Source organism: Pelodiscus sinensis, chromosome 2, assembly GCF_049634645.1.
Source record: "Pelodiscus sinensis isolate JC-2024 chromosome 2, ASM4963464v1, whole genome shotgun sequence".
NCBI lineage: Eukaryota > Metazoa > Chordata > Testudines > Trionychidae > Pelodiscus > Pelodiscus sinensis.
In genome coordinates this window covers 110,317,538-110,337,931 of record NC_134712.1, presented here as the reverse complement: position 1 = coordinate 110,337,931, position 20,394 = coordinate 110,317,538, and the positions used below count along the sequence as shown (strand labels likewise).

At 41.4% G+C, this 20,394-nt stretch overlaps 1 protein-coding gene across 1 annotated transcript in view; it reads right to left on the bottom strand.

Annotated features, from left to right (window-relative positions):
* ELOVL2 (ELOVL fatty acid elongase 2) overlaps positions 1–20,394 on the bottom strand; it is a 77,397-nt gene that overhangs the window by 26,046 nt on the left and 30,957 nt on the right. Inside the window, exons 2-3 of the mRNA XM_075921261.1 lie at positions 13,136–13,199; positions 4,671–4,858 (exon numbers count right to left, since the gene is read on the bottom strand). Coding sequence (XP_075777376.1) covers positions 4,671–4,858; positions 13,136–13,199 — 252 coding nt within the window. The remainder of the gene's footprint in view (positions 1–4,670; positions 4,859–13,135; positions 13,200–20,394) is intronic.

The window sequence follows — 20,394 nt, the reverse complement described above, 5'->3', positions numbered from 1 at the left end:
AAAGTTGAGTTACAAAGACTAACACAACCCAGCTGATACGGCTTATGACTTGATGAATGCAGTATTAGGATAGATATGGCTTTGCTCGACCCCTATTGGGTAAAGTAATTGGAAAAGTGGTTGGGAGGCTTGAGATTTTCTTGCTAGCTGTTGATTTGGGTATAAGCTCATGTATAACACTGACCCTACTGGTTGATGAAGTTTTAGAGATGGTGTTCCTGATGCTGCTTTTAACTAGCCTAGTAACCTTTTGTACCAGGGATCCTGTGGTGGTTTTGACTTGATTGCAAAAATTGGCAAGACTCAGTAGGCTTCCTCAAGTGTGGTAGTTCTATTCTTTCCTCTCAGAAAGAAACCAATAGGCTATGTTAATTGTTACTCTGAGGACAAGGTTCTTACTCATGGTGTTCTAATCTATTACTTGACCTCACTTTTAAAATACATGTGCCTCATTTTGTGCATATGAACTAAAGTGTATGAAGCTACAGGGTAGGTGCAATGCCAGCCATATGCTGATGATACACCTTTCTACTCTCCATCTGATTTGACCCAGGTGGTGCAGTGTCTTGGTTTTCTCAGTGCCTAGACAAGGTATGATGTGAACAAATGCATGCTAGGTAAGGTTTAATCTAAATGGGATAGGATAGCAATTGCAGCTGACTGCTGAGGGAAGCTACTCAAGAACCTGGTAGACTTCGTGGCTGCTTCAATTATTAAGAGAATCTAGCTTTCAGTTATTAAAGTCACAGTTCAGGATTCTGTTTTGAACTTCAAGGTATTTGGGGTCCCAAATACTGTCTGTAGTCAAAAGTGTCTCTTGTGTCTGTCTGTACGTAACCTGAGTGTTGTAACAGTTTCTTTGAGGTGAATTTTGCTGGAGTTACCTATGTGCAAGGCCAGGCATGGAAACTTGGCAGCTTCATGGGATTTTCCATAGATCAAATGTTACTAGTCCCCAAATTGCTGTCTGTTTGCTTCTGGGTGCAATTTAGGAGGCAGGTTAGATTTGGACAGAGGATTTGGTTTGTAATTCCTCTCCACGCTCCTCCTCCCCTGGCAGTGACCATATTTTCCAAACCAAAAGTTGGGACACCTGATCTGACAGGATATTTTTCTGATTTGTGAGGTGGTTGGGGATGCAGGGTGTCGGCAGGGCGATGAGTGAGCGGGCTGGGGGTACAAGTGTGGGGTGTTGGTAAGGCGGTGAATTAGAGGGATGGGAGCATGGGATCTGAGTATGAGGGGAAGGGAGGGTCACTTACTTTCACATGGTTTCCAAACTGAGCCCCAAGCACTGCCTCCCACTGCTCCTATTGGCTGGATTCTGGAGCAGCAGGAAAAGCCTCCAGGAACCACATCCCTCCACTGCTGTTTCCTCAGCCTTCCCTGCAAGCTGGATCCAGCCTCGGAGCTCACTCTCCACCCCCAGCCAAAATATTTGGTGAAATATTGGAATTTCTGGGACATTCCAATGGCATATGGGAACAACGGGACGGAATATTTGAAATTGGGATTGTCCCAGAAAATCTGGGATGTATGGTTGGCATAACTGTATGTCCTGGATTTTCCTGGATGGGACCCCCAGCACCCTCATTCAAAACCTTGCTGACACCCCGCACCTCCAGCCCCCTCACTCACCGCTCTGCTGAGACCCCTATACTCCCAGCCCGCTCACAAATAAGAAAAAAATCCTTTGTCAGATCATGTGTCCCAATTTTTGGTTTGGAAAATACAGCCACTGTATGTATGTGTGGTTGGCATACACACCCCCATGACCATCAGCATTTGGATCTTTATTCAAAAATCATAATCTTTTGGGATGAAAAAAAGCCAGTTGTTAGTAAACTGATGTAATTCAGACCATGAGCCAGATATTCAAGCAGAGGTAGGTTATGGGTCTTGTGCACTATTCAGCAGGCATCTTGGAGCCATAACCCAGCTGCAAAGGCCAAGCACAGAATTCCCCTGTTAGAGGGAAGCTGCCTAATGTGGCACATCTGTTGCAGCTAAGCCCAGCATCACTGGGGCCCCCTCCACCTGGGAACAAGTGGGAAGGAGGTGCTTCTGGCACTATGTGGTGCTAAGGGCCCTATACAGGTGACATGACTCATAGATGGCCAGGTGGAATTCTAAGAGGCATTGAGGTCAGGGTTGGTTAGAAGGTATGGGAAATGATTTAAGGGATGATGCATAAACAGATCCATAACCAATGTAGAACACGGAGCAGTGAGCTCTGTTACTGTGAACAACAGAAATTGTGTGAGAGAGAACTGGACGATAAAGCTGCTGAGCTCGGGGTTCCAGAGGTGAGGCTTGGATGAATAACGAGGGCAGTGACAAACTAGTATTATGCACAGCAAAACAATTTCAGAAGGTGAAAGGTCAAGCAAGCTAAGGGAAATCTGTAGTAGCAAGAGTGTATTAAAAATATCAAAAATCATGTGCACTTCAGCTGTATAATGTACACCCTCTAAGTTCTAATGTATTCACCACCTCAGTGGAGGGCGGAGTCTGCCTCTGGCCACAGGAGAGCAGGGTTCTGATTTTTCTGTGTAATATGCTGCATTTTCTTTGAACCTTACTATTTGGATTACATTCTGTGTGCCTCTGCCACAAATTAAATGTTAACCCCGTAAATGTTACTTTTTTACTAAGGAGCGGATTTGTTGTGTAGTGGCCAAACCCTCCAGTAAGTGGGCTTGTGCTCATTTCTTCCCCATTTTTGGGCTTCATCTAGTTTCAGCAATTATGATGGGTGCTCAAGGAATGCAAATGTAAATTCTGAATGGGAGGAGACTCTTCATGGAGGATTGGCCCCTTGGGTGACTGGGCAAGCCAGATCTGAGCCCATAGGTTTGATCAGGCAAATTGTCTCTTGTTAAGATCAAAAGAAATTTCCTTTAAATGTGACTGTTTTCAGGAGGCCCTGGTTTGACTTCTGAGCAAAGCAATGTTTGTCACTCTGCTGAGAGAACAATCGGTATGTTGTTTTTCTCTTGTCAATGACTCGATGCTGGTGCCCTTGTGCAGCACTGGAAGTCTGGAATGCTGCGAGGGTAGTCTGAACAAGCCTGGAATGTCATCTAGCACCTCCAGAGGTCACTCCAAAAACAAGTGCGTAATTCAGCCTGCATTTCTCATGGGGGCTGGGTTACTTACCAGACAAATATGAGGGTTATTTTTAGCATGTTAACATTGAAGGTTAAGTAATTGGAATTATCCATAATAATTACTCAGAAACCCAAAACATCTGAAATGCAAGATTCCTTAGAACTGTGGTTACCAAATGATACCAGTTTTGTTACTTCTGACCTTTGCCCCTGTTCCTATTTTCTATCCTTAGTTTGAGCTCAGGGCAAAGTGTTTCTATAGGGGCCACAAGGCTTCTGTTGCCATTTCCCATCAATTGTACATATTCTAACCAGCAAGAGAGGATGAGTTGCTCAAAATCTCTCTCCTCGCTCACCCCCTAATGTCCATTATAGGTACATGCCTGAGTAATCCAGGGTCAGCGCTAGGTACAATAGCCAAGATCTTTGTTTGTTCAACTGACAGACATTTGGAAATGGAACCATACATATGTGATTCTGAAGTTTTTAGACCAGTGTAGTTTTCTAAAAGTGATTAGAGAGAACACGGAATGCAGAGCTGCATTTTCTCAGAGCATCTCCTATATGGAGGAAAAAACATCCTTGTGGATCAGGCTTACTTGGGTGCTATCCATGGCTCCACCACACACTTCCCGTGTGACTCTGGGCAAATCATTTAATCTGTGTCATAGTTTCCCCATTTGCAAAATAAAAAAAACTAATGCTCTATCACAATAGAGCTGAATGTATTATTCACTAAACCATCAGGCAAATTGAATCCTCTTTTTTTCTATTCATTAATGGCTTATTTCTGTGAATGCATTTTTTACTGGTCCACAGTTATCTAAGTTAGTCTAGGAGCTTCAGGGGGTAGCTGAGTTAGGGATTCCCAAACTCTCGAAGTCAGCTGAACTTTTGCTTTTCATGGCATGTGGCAATGTAAACAAATGATAGTAAGCAGCAAATGAGGAATAATTAACTCATACTCTTCTACATATATCTGTTCTATTATATATAAACATGGACATTTGAACAAATAGTCATTCCCTATAGACATACATGCAAATTTTTAAAAATTACAGGAATTAGAAACAAAATGGGTAAGATTTTTTAAAATTTATTGGAACAACTTCTGTTGTTCAGAGAGGCAAGCTTTCAAGCTCTCTCACCAACAGAACTCAGTAAAAGCTATGACCCCACCTACTTTTTCTCTCTGATATTCTGGGATCCATGCAGTTACACCTCCATAATGCATTGGAATGGTCACAAATGGTGAATAAAAGGACATAGTTATAGCTGAACAGGGCAATCACTGAAAGTTCAAATGCAGATTTGCAAACTTTCTGCTTTAGCAGAAACTGACTAACTCTAGGTGTGAGGCAGAGCTCATTAATGATGGCATTGAACTCCATGGCTACAAGGTGCTCTAGGAGTCAAATTATTACCGAGTCTCTCAGATCAATTGTTAAACTGGCTGAAAAGTTGTAATTTGAAACCCCAGATTACTCAGGAAGTCATGATTTACTAAATGACTTACTGCTTGTCCTTCTCAGATGTGGTGCTGTATTTAAGAAAACTTACCTCTATGAGCATGTACAAGGAAAGCACTGTAACTCCAAGGTTATATACAATGAGATGACCCCTGAGAGAGAATGCAGGCCTGTTCTTCATAAACATGGTGCCAAGCCATATGGATAGTAGATATATTACAGTAAGGAAAAATGTGGGTAGGTAAGAATCCAACAGGAGCCATCCTCTGACCCTGGAATCTGAACAGAAACAAATGCAATGAGCAATTCAAAATGGCTTGCTCGGTACTGCTAAAAGGAGGCAGCCCATATTCAGTGTGAAACAAAACAAAAGGACTATGTAGCACTTTAAAGACTAACAAGATGGTTTATTAGATGATGAGCTTTCGTGGGCCAGACCCACTTCCTCAGATCAAATTGTGGAAGAAAATTGTCACAACCATATATACCAAAGGATACAATTAAAAAAAATGAACACATATGAAAAGGACAAATCAAATCAAATTTCAGAACAGAAGGGGGATGAAGGGGGGAGGTAAATGTCTGTGAGCTAATGATATTAGAGGTGATAATTGGGGAAGCTATCTTTGTAATGGGTAAGATAATTAGAGTCTTTATTCAAACTCAGGTGTAAAGACTCTAATTATCTTACCCATTACAAAGATAGCTTCCCCAATTATCACCTCTAATATCATTAGCTCACAGACATTTACCTCCCCATCCCCCTTCTGTTCTGAAATTTGATTTGTCCTTTTCATATGTGTTCATTTTCCTAATTGTACCCTTTGGTATATATGGTTTGTGACAATTTTCTTCCACTATTTGATCTGAGGAAGTGGGTCTGACCCACGAAAGCTCATCACCTAATAAACCATCTACAGCAGACTAACACGGCTACATTTCTATCCATATTCAGAGTGTCTGTTTAAAGGTGCTGGTGGGAACGTGCTGAGACTTGTCTTTCCTGTGTCACATGGTGGGACCAATATGGTCATTATACCATTGCAAATAACCTGAGGTAACATTCCAAAGGAGATGCTGTTTACAGTAATGGGCTGCCAAATACTCAATTCATGTCAATATACGTCTGTGGTTAAAATTTAAAATTTAAAATTAAATTAAATACTAAATTGTCTGAACACATATCCTGCATTTTAATAATATTATACACACACAAAGTACACATTGGAAAAATTATTCACAGACAGTAACAATTTTATTACATATTTTTAACTTTATTTACTTGGGCTTTTGTATAGGGAAAGTCAAACATTAAATCTGTCATTTCTTTTTCAGTATTTGTTTTGCTTATTATCAAATAATTGTTCTTTAAATTTAGGGCCTGCTCTCTCATTAGCTCATGGGGTACACTTGCTTGATCCTGAAAAATACTAAGACCAAATCCTACTTGCCTTATTCACACAAGTAATCTCATTAATAGTAATAACACTTGTTTGAAAAGGAAGAGCATGATCAAGCCTCATATGCCAAATCTATGGCATCATTCTTTTCCAGGTGAACAAAGGGATGGCAGAAGCAAAGAATAATGGTTTGCACTCCTGCCAAGATCTGCAAATGAAAGACTGAATTTCCAGGGAAAGTAATCTTAATACAGCAAAATCTCTTCAGCAACAGACTTTATGGTACATGAAATTGCTTCATCATATATGCTTTCTTTTTTTAAAGACTGCTCAATTGTCCAAAAGATATTCCTTATCTGAGACATGAGTTTTGGGTTTAAAAAAAAAAATCACAAACTATGCTAAAACTACCCTTACCTGTATTAATCATTTGGATTTGTTAAAAGAAAACAATTTTTGTTTTACCATTCATGTTTACTTTTTGTATTTTGCTAAATTGGACAGTAAAATACCACATGTGGGTTTAGTTTCACTTTTTCACTCTTGAACAATACCTCTAAATGGGGCTTGAAAAATTCCTCAAGAGGATACTTTCATCAAACATTTACTGACTTTTTTTTTTTAAGAAAAAATATTTTATCTTCTCATGTTTTGTTAAAAGATTTTTTCATCAGAAAACCTTGTTTTCAACAACAAAATTTAAATTATTTAGAACTGTCCTTTGTGAATAACACAATAATAAATGTGTGTTTATTATTTCTGTCACTTCCTGCCTTGAATTTTGTCTAAAACTAGATAGTCTGTGGTTTGAATAACTTAGTGTCAACCACGTCTATTAAAACTGGAAGACTGTATTTTTTTTCATTCTCACTACTGGGAGTGCTGAAGAATAAATCTGTCTAAAAGTACAGTCAGCTAGTAATGGAGCTGAAATTATTTGGGATTTTCTTGCTTCTCAGTTCAGATCGCTCTGTATTAGCAAGATGAAATGGTGTTTTCTTCCTTGGAATCTGAAAATGTGTTTGTCTTAGATGTGATAATATTAATTAATAAACATTCAGCATGTCTTCTGGCACAAGCATTGTCTGTTCCAAGAGAGCATATTGCACAGAGATACAGTATCATCTATACAAGAGCATACGAGCCTTGACAGTTAGAATGGCATTGGAAAAAATTATTTGGTCTGAAAGATGACCAGACATATAAGATGATCTTGGGCCATCATCCAATACATGGGATGAGTACAAATAAGGCATAAGAAAATAAAAGTAAGGTAAAACTCAAGCCATACAAAACTTGACTGAGTGCACCTTTAAAAATGAGAGAGAAATTGTAATGCAGATGAGGATAACACCAGTCTTGCCTGCATCAGAAGGCTGATTTCTAAAGGGAGTTCACACATGCATGCAGTCTCCAGAGCAAAGGAGTTCCACTAGAGACACTGAGAAGGTAACCAGAAACTGCCTTTGCAACTAGAGTAAAAGTAATTGTTAGAAATCAGATGATGAGGTGAGCTAAAATGGAAAATTAGATAAGTGATGAAAGCTACTTCCACTCTAGACACGCACAGCAAGTTTTCACATCCTCGCTAAAGGAGCACAGCTTATGTCCTAATGCTTTAACTGCAAGTGACTAATGGCTGCAATGTCAAGCCACTTAAACATAATACTTATTACTATTGGTTTACTTTCAGTGCTCGCTTTTGAAGCTTCACACTGAAAATTGTTCTCTTCTTCCATTTTTGGGGGAAACTGTATGGATCTGATTGGAAAATAGAGAGCAGTTAACATTAATGTCTACTGTCTGTCAGACTCCTTTATGTGCAAATGGGTACAAATTCATCTACTTACTAGGGAAAGTGTTCCATGCTGTAAGTTTGACCATTCTGAATCATTCCAACAACTAAATTCCAGATGAAAGCAGTGAGTGACAGTACACTATCAGAGCCCTGGAACATGGCATGTAATAAAAGAGATGTGCACACACGCTCAGATTGCATCTCAAACTAACTTTAAATTAAAAATAATGATGAGCCAGAGCCAGGGAATGAAATCCTAACACCACTGAAGTTGGTGGCAAAATAATGCCACAGAGGGTGCATCTAGACTGGCATGATTTTGTGCCTGTCTACACTGGCCATGAGTATTTGCGCAAGAACACTGACTTTGTGCTGTACAGTAATTGGTGGTTCTTGCGTAAATACGCCGATGCTCCTGCTCAGGAATTAAGCCCTCTTGCGCAAGTATTCTGTTCAGTTTAGTGGAAAGAGAGCAGAAGATGGGGACTGAAGCTATCTAGATTCTATGCCCAGTTCTGCTACTGACCCTCTGGGGTGACTCTTAGTCAATCACATCACTCTGTGCTGCAGTTTCTCCATCTCTAAAATGGGGATCATGATACTAGCCTCATCTGAAAGTGCTCTGTGATCTGTGGGTAAAAAGTGCTATATGCAAGCTAAGAATTTATCCACTGCTTGAGCCAAAAGAAGTGATAGTTCAATAGCTGCAGTCAGTGTAAACTGCTTTATGAGACGTAGCTACCAGAGAAGGGGACAAAGCCATACAAGGGATTGATGGTACTCAATGGCAGAGCTTCCATTGCCTTTAGTGCAGGATGGCAGGCGGTGTTAGATGACTTTCAATACTACTATGGAAATTGGTTTTAGAAAATAATGTGTGGTCTCCAAAGGACTAACAATGCTTTAGGTGCATGGACTCCTCCAAATCCAACCAAACAGAAACAGGGAAGGAAAACAAAAAGCTGTGTGGCACAGAAGTTCAGTAGCCCTGGAAGTTGGCATCCAGAGTGATTTCCCTGCTTCCTTGCCCCTGGAAATACCCTGCTTGTCAGCCATTGTCTAAAAATATACAGCAAAATAAAAAGATGGGTTATTTTTAAAGGAACAGTAATCATTTATTTCAGATGGCCTGCTGTCAAACCAAGAGGAACGAAGTCTGTAATGCTTTAATATTTTAGTCTTTTTAGTAAGTTCACTAGAATTCATCAGAGCTTCTCCTTTGTTAAGGGAGGGAGAGAATCTCTCCATCTATTTGAGCAATTTTTTGTGAATTACCTGTCTATATGACCATTTTACAGAGTGCCATGTTATTTTGGGCTGTGCCACTACATATACAGAGACGACTGAAATAAAAGTGCATGCTACTGCATGGGGCCATAAACAAACAAGATCATACTTTCAGTGCTAGTGTTTGAGATGCAATGTAATTGCAATTTGTACTTGTACTACTTAACTAGTTATAATTGTACTAGCACAGCTGTGTCTTGTGGCTTAACTGGTCTAACCATTGCATAGTTTAATGCCACAGGTAAATTCAGAAATGTAGTATCAGACTGCACCTTGGGCTGCTGTTTCACTGTAGTTCTGTTCTTGCCAGCTGATGTGGGTAGCAAGAAGATGAGAGGCCTTCAGATAGGAACCCCTCTAATCTGAAAAAAATGATTTGCCTCTAAATCCCTTCAAGACAGGTATCTCTCCTTAGTGTACTAGTTTAACCCAGCAGAGGGTAAGGTCACAAGTTATTTTGAAGCACTGTATTACCGGAGGACTGCTCCCATATTGCTATTTTGTTCTCAGCTGGCAACAGGCTTACTTTTCATCTCCTTATAAAAAAAAATCTTCATAAAAAAAACAGCTAACAGCTTATATGTTGGACACAGGCTAATATGTCCAGTATCTTTAGCCCTTCTCAGGCCCAGCCTTACAACAAGGCAAGTGAGGCGGTTACCTTGAGCCTGGTGCCTTCAGGACCCTACACTACCCAGTGCTTGCTCGCTCACTCACTGCAGGCCTGGCTGCTCACTCACTGCTCTGCCTGGGAGCGGCCACTGTCAGGGGGCTGCCTTGGTCCCCACAAACTCTTTGGCCAGGCCTGGCCCTTCTGCAATCCATGCGGCCAAGGAGGAGGAAGACTTTAAACTACCTTAAATCTTCCCTGACTCTGGGTGCCAGTCTATGTCCAAAGATGCCATTTAGAACAGTAGGATCAATAAAAGTTAGTCATAGTAAAGGCCAGGATCAGCCCCAAGAGTTAGAGTAAGATGCCACTGAAGTCCTATTCCCAACTGGTGAGAGACAGCTCAGCAACAAGTGAGGAAAAATGAACATTGCTGACATAAGAGCACAGGTGCACTCGGGAAAATATTTGAAGCTACTAATGGGGAACAGAGTGACACTATTTCCTACCAAACTCAGAGAATGAAGTTGCTTTTTTCTTTTCCAATAAGTTATGATTCTAAGCTCCTTGAGATGAGTGTCTGGGCATGAATAGCTTTAGTACTATCCCTCCCTAAGCACTACACATGTTTTCATAGACTTTTGATTCTGTAGCTGATTTGGGCTATTAATATTCAATTCCTTTCAAATGGCAGTCATTCCTGTGAGACCTTGCCTTTCAAATGCCAACTGTGAATCTCTGAGTGAGTTGGCACAGGCAGTATTTGTTTTACTAAAGTGCATTCTGAAGACCCAGGGGAGCAATAGTATTTGTTGTGTGGTTATGTTAACCACAATTCATCCATCTCAAAGACTTGGCTCTGGAGGCACTGGAGAGAGAAGGATAAAAGGGCATGGCCTTTATGTATGTAAAAAGGAACAAAGCCTTCACACACGGGGTTATTACACTGCATTAACTAGCTTGTATTAAAGGCCTATTTTACAAGTATTTTCTTGGAAGCCATTCTATTCATTTTTAACATAGATTCAGGTAAAAATCCAGAAATGGTGCAATCCAAAGTTTTGCAAAGATCAAATATGTTTCAAAGCTAATGGAGGTGATTGCTGTTCCCACAGGAATGTTTTAAAAACCAGATTTTAAGAATTCTGTAACTATTTTCCCTTAAAAATAGGAATGTTAAGATCCGAAGACTATTAATCTGATGAAATGCAAGATGAGGCACCCGAAAACTCTGTTATAATCTTTACAATGACACTATGATGTAGGTCTTCATATTTTGATTCAGGAAGCAGGTATGACCCCCTCAGGTAGCATGGCAGCCAGCCGTCAGCGCTGCCTGGATCATGGCACGCGTACCCTGTCCCCAACCCTCAGAATTGCGCGGAGCAGCACTCTGGTGACAATTCAAAAGGGAGCGAGGCTCCAGCAGTCACTGCGACCAGGAACCCTGGGCCCCTTTGAATTATTGGGCGCTGGGGCAACTGTCCCCTTTGCCTACCTCCCCCCTTGCGTTGATGGGTCTGTTCTGAGGTGATAGATATAGGAAGCAGACAAAGTCTAGAAAGGGTCTGAAAGAAGTGACCTGAATCTGCATGAGGTTTGCTGAGATTGTGGATCTCAGCCTGAAGGGATCTGGTACCTTTAACTTACACTGCAATCAGTATCTTTCAGTACTAGTCCCTTTGTTAGCTAGATGAACCACGTGAAGATGAGATTATTCTTATGCCTGGAATAGGGTTTCCTCTGTGCAGAAAATGTGAAGATTTTGAAGTCTGATTTCATCCTCTTTCCAGATGAAAAGTCAAAATCTTAGAAGTTTGCATGACACACAAATATTCCAAATATATTTTGTTTTGACTTTATCCAAATGTTGTTTTCTTTGATTTATGTTATTATAAATAACGTGACAAATCAGAATAAACTGAAAAAAAATTCTGACCTCATTGAAGTCAAATATCTCCATAATTTTCATGAAACTTCAAACCAAGTGCACACATTCTCACAAAATGTGATTTTGTCATGGCATTTTCTGATGGAAAAACTGTTCCGAACATTTGTTGAACAGCTTTTATTATTGGACATTTTTGAGAAGATGATCTGAGTCACCAAAATCATTCAAGTATTAATGAGACAGTAAAAATTCAGATAGCTAATGTTTGATTTGTGTTTATATGGCTTTCATTACCACAGTATCTGAGTGCACAAAAACACAGCTATGTATTTTGCGAATACTTAAGGAAGACTGCAAAGAATAGATGTACACCTTGTTTCTTCTATAAACATTTTTTCACCCAGATTTAGTTACCTCTGGGACAGGTTGGTCCTAGGATGTGTTTGTGTTTAGAGGTGCGTTTTACCCTGGCATACCTCATGTATATAGCCAATCTATTTGGTAGCTGAAGTGAAGGAAACTTTGTGTTGGGGTCAATGGCCCAAATGTGATAAGTGTAGAAGTGGTTTGTAGTGCAATTATTTGGGTATTATTTGTGGGCTAGAATGGAAATGCAGAACATGATGGTGTAGTGTGATATATCTATGTGTAAACAAATGGGATGCGATCTGCTAGAGCAGGGGTTCCCAACCTTTTTCGGTCCCTGTACCCCCTTGGCTTTTAGTAAACCTTCCCGTACCCCCTATTCAATATGAAAGGAAATAAATTCTAGGCTAGAATCCACAACTTTAACACTACAACTTCTGGAATATTTCAATTAGGATAATCTAGTTATTTACCAGATATTCCCTCTACCCCCTTGACAAGCTTCTCATACCCTCTGGAGGTATGCGTACCCCATGTTGGGAACCTCTGAGCTAGAGGATGAGCTAGAGTTAAGGTTGGTTTTGGCACCATAATTCAGAGCTCCTCTGTTTTCAACAGACTTTTAACTACACTCTGTGCTAAAGACTTTTTTTCTTAAATAACTGACTAGTGATTTTTGGGAGAACCAGCTCTGGAGTACCAAACTTGAGAAACCTCACAGAGGCTTGATAGGGTTACTGGTTTTGGTTGGGCATATTCCTGGAGATTTCATCACATGACGATTTTTAATTACAGGTTAACCTTTAATTCCTGGAAATGCCTGGACAATCCTGGAGAGTTGGCAACCGTGATTTTCCAGAAGGTGGGTGCTCAGCATTTTCAGAAAATCTAGCCTGGGGCTTTGGCCACTGCTACTGCTACTGCGGTGGTGGAAAAGTCCCATGTCCCTGTGAATTGCTGGGCCCCAGGGCAACTGTCCTCTTATCCTTCCTCCCTCTCCCCCGTGCCCATCCGCACCATTGTGGGCCTGAGTGAAACACTCCAAACGGTGCGTCAACGTTGAACATCTTGGTCACAGCCTTTATGAAAGCTACGGCTTCTTTCTTATTTTCAAGTGTTATATTAGACCTGCAGATGATTCAAACAGCTTTTGTTTGCACATGAAAAGATGACTTATTGGGAGCCCGGGAAAAAGCACACTTACCTCGAGACCCAAACATATAATCCACAAACGTGTTTATTTCCCGGTCCAAAGCCTTTAGCTGCTCCTAGAAGACACATGACAGATTGTGACTTACATCCCCACAAAAAATACAGTACAAAAATAAACATGCAGAGAGCCTTTTACATGTAAAATAGCTGACAATAATCATCCCCATTAAAAAAGTGCTCTTTTGACATGACTAGATTTAGGGCTATACTCAGCAGTGGCTATGCCTACAGCTCCCATTAATACCATTCATGGAAGTAGCATACACCTGTCACACTAGACCCTGAAGAAAAAAAGGCAATTTAGTTAGAGATTTTAGAAATGAAAATGAGAAGTCTTTAAATGAAACTAATCTGTAATGGGTGCCTTTTTATGTGTAGAAAATATATCTTGGCCACCTTTTTACCTCAGCAGTGCTTGCTTTGTAATTATTCTGTTAAAATCTATATTTGAAAAGAGAGCAGTCAGTATCCCTGGTCTGCTTTATGAAGCTACCTGGCTGTCAGCTGCAGTGTGCTTGTGCACTAGTTACATGTATTGATGCTTTGTTTTGAAGGGAGGAAGCTTTTTTTTTTCACTTGCAAAATCTATACGGTCCACATTGTGGCTATGTCTAGACTGCAAGCCTCTTTCGAAAGAGGCTCTTTCGAAAGAGGCTCTTTCGAAAGAGCCTCTTTCGAAAGAGAGCGTCTAGACTGCACGCGGAACTTTCGAAAGAGCAAGCCGCTTTTTCGAAAGAAAGCATCCAGTGAGTCTGGATGCTCTCTTTCGAAGAAGCCCTATTTACATTCAAGAACGCCTTCTTTCGAAAGAAGCACTTTCGAAAGAAGGTGTTCTTCCTTGTGAAATGAGGTTTACCGCCGTCGAAAGAAAAGCCGCGTTCTTTCGATTTAATTTCGAAAGAACGCGGCTGCAGTCTAGACGCAGGTGAAGTTTTTTCGGAAAAAGGCTACTTTTCCCGAAAAAAACCCCTGAGTCTGGACACAGCCTGTTTGTCCTTCGTCTCCACAATGTGAGTGCCTCAGGTTACGTCTAAACTACATGCCTCCGTCGATGGAGGCATGTAGTTTAGACACACCCTCAGAGTTTGATTATCGCTATGTTCTAGAAGAGGGACTGAGGCATAAAGAGACTAAGTAATTCACCCAAGCTCCAAGTTAATAGAACTGCTCTGATTTATCCCAGCTGGCTTAGAAGTCTTGGGCAGAGTTGGGAAATAAAGAATGATATCCTGAGTTCTAATGGACTCATAAGAAAGCTTTTACCTTCATAAGAAAGCTCGAACCCTTTTTGCTTCATAGACTCCCATATTGCTTAGTCCAACCCCTTAAATGAACAATCCTTGGCAAGAGACCACAATCTTGGAAAAACAGGGGACCAGCCAGTCAAAATGTCCTGCTGTGCTCTATGAATTCTCCTAAGAGTTACATAGCAGTACATTACTGCTTCTCTGTTGTTTTGCTCTGCAGAACTCCCTAAGCTCTAATGCATTTTGCACATGACAGGGCAGGATTTGGTTTACTCCAGATGTCAAAATGAAATAGGTGCCTACTGGGAATAAATTTCTATCTCTGTACCCTCATCTTTGCACAGAACTGGCTCCAGTACTATGGAAAATGTCTCAGAAGGGGACAGGTTTTGCAGCACCTTAGGGTGAAGAAGTGAATCTCTAGAAAATACTGAGTGGTTCATCTGATGTTAGTAAAACAAAACCAGAACAGAAACCAATTTCATGTTAGTTTTATTTTACAAATGATGAGGAAAGTTCCAAACAAAGAGATAATTGAGAAAAGGCAAATCTTGTTGCTGAGAAGTTTAGCTTTTATGAAAGGTGCTTGACAGGTGGTAGCACTAGAGAGTGGTGTCTCTCCATACAACAGATATCAAGACAAGTTGCCAAAAATTTCCCTGCACTGAGCTGGAAGCAATCTCTGACATTGGAGGACAGTTCCATCCGGGTCTGGGGCTTTCTGTGATGTTACCAGCAGGCTGCCTGTTGTAATGGTGGGTAAGTGAAATAGAGTACCTTCAGAGAGAAATTGTTTTAGGGCCAGAAAACTAATTTTTAACAGGCATCATCACATTTTAGTGAAATGACACAGATTGGAAACTCTTCCCCATCTTCAGTTCTCTGAGCCATCCAGTCCCTTGTTTGTTTAAAGTTTTATGAAAGGAAAGACTTGCTCCATTTCCATTTGGAAAATGCCATGCTAACTCCCACCAGTGATCTGTAAATCTGCTATACTACCCTGTCAGCAGGCAACTACAGGCAGTCCCCGAGTTACGCGGATCTGACTTATGTCGAATCCGCAGTTACGAACGGGGCCCATCTCCCTGGTCTCCAGCAGACCAGGGAGAGGAAGCAAAGCGGCGGAGCACGCGGGCAGCTGACAGCCCAGACGCTGTCCGCTGACCGCGTGTTCCGCCACTTTGCTCCCCGTCCCCCTGGTCTGCAGACCAGGGAGACGGGGAGCAAAGCAGAGCAAAGCCACGGAGCATGCGGGCAGCGGACAGGGCAGCGGACAGCCCAGACGCGTCTGGGCTGTCCGCTGCCTGCGTGTTCCGCGGCTTTGCTCCCCGCCCCCCTGGTCTGCAGACCAGGGAGACGGGGAGCAAAGCAGAGCAAAGCCACAGAGCCCGAGAGCAGCAGGACAGCCACAGCGCGTCTGGGCTGTCCCGCTGCCCCCGTGCTCCGCGGCTTTGCTCCAGACGTCTGTGGTACAGCATCTGGGGCGCTGCCAGTTGGTCCCGTAGCGCTGCTCTGGGCGCTACTGGACCAACCCGGCAGCACCCCAGCTGCTCTGCCCCAGGCGTCCTGATTCAGCCACTGCTGGTCAGTTTCAGCAGCGGCTGAATCAGGACGCCTGGGCCAGAGCAGCTTGGGTGCTGCTGGGTTGGTCCAGTAGCGGAGCGGCGGCGCTACTGGACCAACTCAGCAGCACCCCAGCTGCTCTGCCCCAGGCGTCCCCAAGTCAGCCGCTGCTGAAACTGACCAGTGGCTGACTACAGGAAGCCCCTGCCCCGGGCTTCCTGGAATCAGCCGCTGATCAGTTTCAGCAGCAGCTGACTTGGGGATGCCTGGGGTTCTTAAGTTGAATCTGTGTGTAAGTCGGAACTGGCGTCCAGATTCAGCCGCTGTTGAAACTGATCAGTTTCAGCAGTGGCTGAATCTGGACGCCAGTTCCGACTTACATACAGATTCAACTTAAGAACAAACCTACAGTCTCTATCTTGTACGTAACCCGGGGACTGCCTGTAGTACAATTCAAGAGAAGTTCAGTGCAATAGAATAGATCCTACTCTTGCCAGTTCTGTATTTCACAGAGACACTACTATCTGTAGATTAATTAGTTCTCTCTCTCCCTCTTTCTCTCTTTCATGAATTTAGATGATTTATAGATATTGGGATTAGAATATAAAGATGCTTGCTTTCATGATCATGTACACATTTTGAGTAATGTAATTAATGCACATTCCTATTATTTGAATTTTGTAGGTGAGTCCACTTTGGGCTGCATTTTAATGAGAATTACTGACACTGATTTCTTGCAACCACTTAGAAGAAGAGGAGAGTAAAAGATACTTGCCTACTTTCTTCAAGGGTCGATAATTTCATTAATCTGCATGCACCACTACATTTAACTATCCATGCCTAAAAGAGGGGACAGTGCATCAGATACAGAAAAAAATCATAACTGATATGTGCACTGTAAATGAAATACATTTGTAGGATCATGTGTAGTGTTTGCATTTGTATGTGACTTCTACAGGTGCTTTTACAGGTGCATAAGTGAATAACCTATGAAAACAACAGTAGGGATATTAGTACCAGCCGTTAAACATGCCAAAGGCCACCTTAATTTATGGAAGCTGTTTACAAAGCCTGGCTTTATTTACACAGACCATCCTAATGGAGGAGGCAGAACAGGAAAATTATCTCTCTCTCATAGGGTATGTCTACACAGCAATCATTATTTTGAAATAACTTAGTCAAGCTGGAGGACTTCTTACTCCAACTCCTGTAACCCTCATTGTACAAGGAGTAAGGGAAGTTGGAGGAAGGTGCTCTATTTTGAAATAAGTGCTGTGTAGATGCTCCCTATTTCGAAATAAGCTGTGCAATTGATGTAGCTCAATTGGTGTAGCTTATTTCTAGTTAAGCCCTGCTGTGTAGACGTACGTACTTACTTTGAAAAATTACTGAGAAATCAAAATAAAACTTTCCAAAAAGAAATCAGTAATCCAAATTATGCCACTTCTGACAGAACTCATCAGTGACTACTGTGCACATATAATGCAACATAGTCTATTGTATGTAAAAACAGAAGAAAACAAAGAGTCTGAAATGTAAACATTTGGATTGTTTGTGTGCATTTCTGGCAAATCGTTTCTATGGAGGGAGGAGGGATAGCTCAGTGGTTTGTGCATTGGCCTGTTAAACCCAGGGTTGTGAGTGCAATCCTCATGGAGGCCATTTAGAGAGATGGGGCAAAAATTTGTCAGGGATGGTACTTGGTCCTGCTGTGAAGGCAGGGGACTGGAGTCAATGACCTCAAGGTCCCTTCCAGTTCTAGGAGATAGGCAATCTCCATTAATTTAATCTATGTCTCTTATCTGCCAAGAAGCTTGAGTTACCAGGCTCAAAATTAAGAGATTTTTATTTTCTTTCCTCTCTTTATAGCACATGGCTACAGATATTGGCACTGTCATCAATTTTCTTACTCATTTCTCACCCTCTGCCCTTTGTCCCTCCCGAAACCAACCCTTATTGGCATGAACTGCACAGAGGACAAAATGCCATCAAATAACAATATGCAACGTACAGATTTTTCATTAGGTATTTATTTTTGCAACAGCAGTGGAAATGAATAAGTAGCAACAAAATGTGCTCATGTGATATGTTCATGCTGATTATATTTGAAACATTGCTACAAGGTCAGACAGTATGGGGGGCATGGAAATCAATCTTATACTTGCCTTACATTTACACCTCTGTCTCTTGGTTGCCTTGGTTTCCTGATAAGTTTTATTATAAAGACAACATGTGCTATGCAAAAATTATCCATATACTGTTCATACAGTATAGGTTTTTATAGGGAAGAATCAAAATAGGAACAGTTTGCTAATGAGCATCTGTTCTGCAAGCATTTTACCATCAAATGCTCTAGATTGGAAACTCCTTCTCTGGCAGGGCAAAGTGGAAGGAAAATATATAGATGTAGCTTCAGGTAAATGTGACCACAAAGGGTTCTGTTTGCTCATGGATGCTGGGGAATAGAAGTATCCAAATTCAACTAGTAGTTCTGATGACAACATACAAAATGTCTCCTGCCTGTCTGTCACTTCACCTTGAATGGTCCCTTAGAATATGTTTCGCATAAGTAGTTAGGACAATATGTTTGATCTTGTATTTAGCTGTGGCACTTTGAGTACTATTTCCAGACCTGAAGAACAGCTCTGTGTAGCTCAAAGGCTTGTCTCTCTCACCAACATAAATTGGAACAGGGCTGTTAGTTGGAGGGCCATGCTCCCCCCTTCTGCAGCCCAGTCCAGTTTCCACTAACACTTCTGCCCCCATAAGTCTAAATGGAAGGGAACACACCACATCAGAGCTATTGGCTGTAGTAAAAGTTAGTCAGTTTCTGTAGGAACCACTTGATAAAGATCACATAAAACAGAACTCAACTCCACTGGGTCAATTTTAGATTCTGAAAATGGCTCAGCATTTCTCTTAAATGCTTCTATTCCCCCACCATTCCCAAAGCGTGAAATGATCAGAAATGTTGTCTATCCAAGAAGGCCCATGTGTTGTTGGCAACCACCCTGCTTGACACAAACCTATTTGGCTCAAAGTGAAGCTGCACAAAGACAAGCATCAATTGTTTGGAAAGACCACCAGTGGCTGTTGCAGTGGCTCAAGCAGAACATAGCTACTGTGAGTGAGGAGGGATTCACTATAGGTCGTGCTGGCTCAGGAGAGGTTGTCAACATTTATGAGGGTGAGGGGAGGCACACAGGGGTTGGTGATATTTTTATATGCTTGTCTAAAACAAAATTGTACATAATGGTAGAATGCTTTCTCACATTTGATTGAACCTGGCTTATTTGTGAGATCTGCAACAGCTGATGATAACCTAATGCAAGAAAAAACACCAAATGTTTTAAAATCTCCTTTTGAGTTTTCCCATTTTTCCCATCCTTAAAATTTGTAACACAAAACAAACGGCAAGGGCATTTGTGCCTATTTTTACTTTCTCAGGAGCTTTTCCTAACTTTAAACAACAACAAAAATGCATGCACCACAGCTCTACCTATTGTTCCAGAACATTATGTTTCACCAATGCGAGAGCAAGGCATAAATGTCACTAACTGACAAAATTCTCACTTCCTTTGAATTGACAAAACCACATTAAATGTATCAAACTGCATTTACACATGAGTGGAAACAAAGTCCCACTGTGTACGGCTAATTTTATACTAGCAAATTAAAAAAAAGACTTACTACTGTAACATGGTTGAATGTGTTAAGTAACTTGCACAGCCATTTGTTTCATGAATAAAACACCTGAAGCCATTCCCCTTGCAGCCTGACTTGCTCTGGGGTTGGCCTCTAGTTGCCTCTGTAAGAAGGGAAGCAAGTGAGAACAGCTTTTAGCCTCAGTAAAAGGAAGAGAAGGGACTTGGGAAGTGGGGTGGTCTCTGTAGTTGGGAAACACTGTGAGATACATTTTGGGATAATAAACTGAGGCATTTAGGTAGGCAGAACCACTGAACAAAAGTAACCCAAGGGTTGTACTCCCCCAGTTAAAGCAGGGTAGCTCCTCAGAAGGATATCACATAGAGAAAAATGGTTTCTCAAATAGCCAGGACCAAACAATTTAGTTGCCCATGTTGGAATCTGACCAGAAGTATGAGGTTAGCACCCTTGATTTAGTATCCCCAGATTAATTAGTTCCTCTTGTATCTTATTTACCTCATTCACTTTGTGGGAAATTAATACTTATCTACCTAGCAAGGAGTACTGGGATAACTAAAAGTGATTTGTCACTTGGCCAGAAAGTGCTATAGAAATATCAGTTATTGCTAATATTTATTTTACATGTTTTAAAAGCAGGGTAGGCTCTTTAGTTTCTAAAAGCACTTCAGGTTGGTGTCTCCAATGAAAGACCAAAGTTAATCACCTGGTATGTTCATAGAGACAGATAAGATCATGGGGTGTAATGAAAACTATATTAAAATTACAATCTATGTCT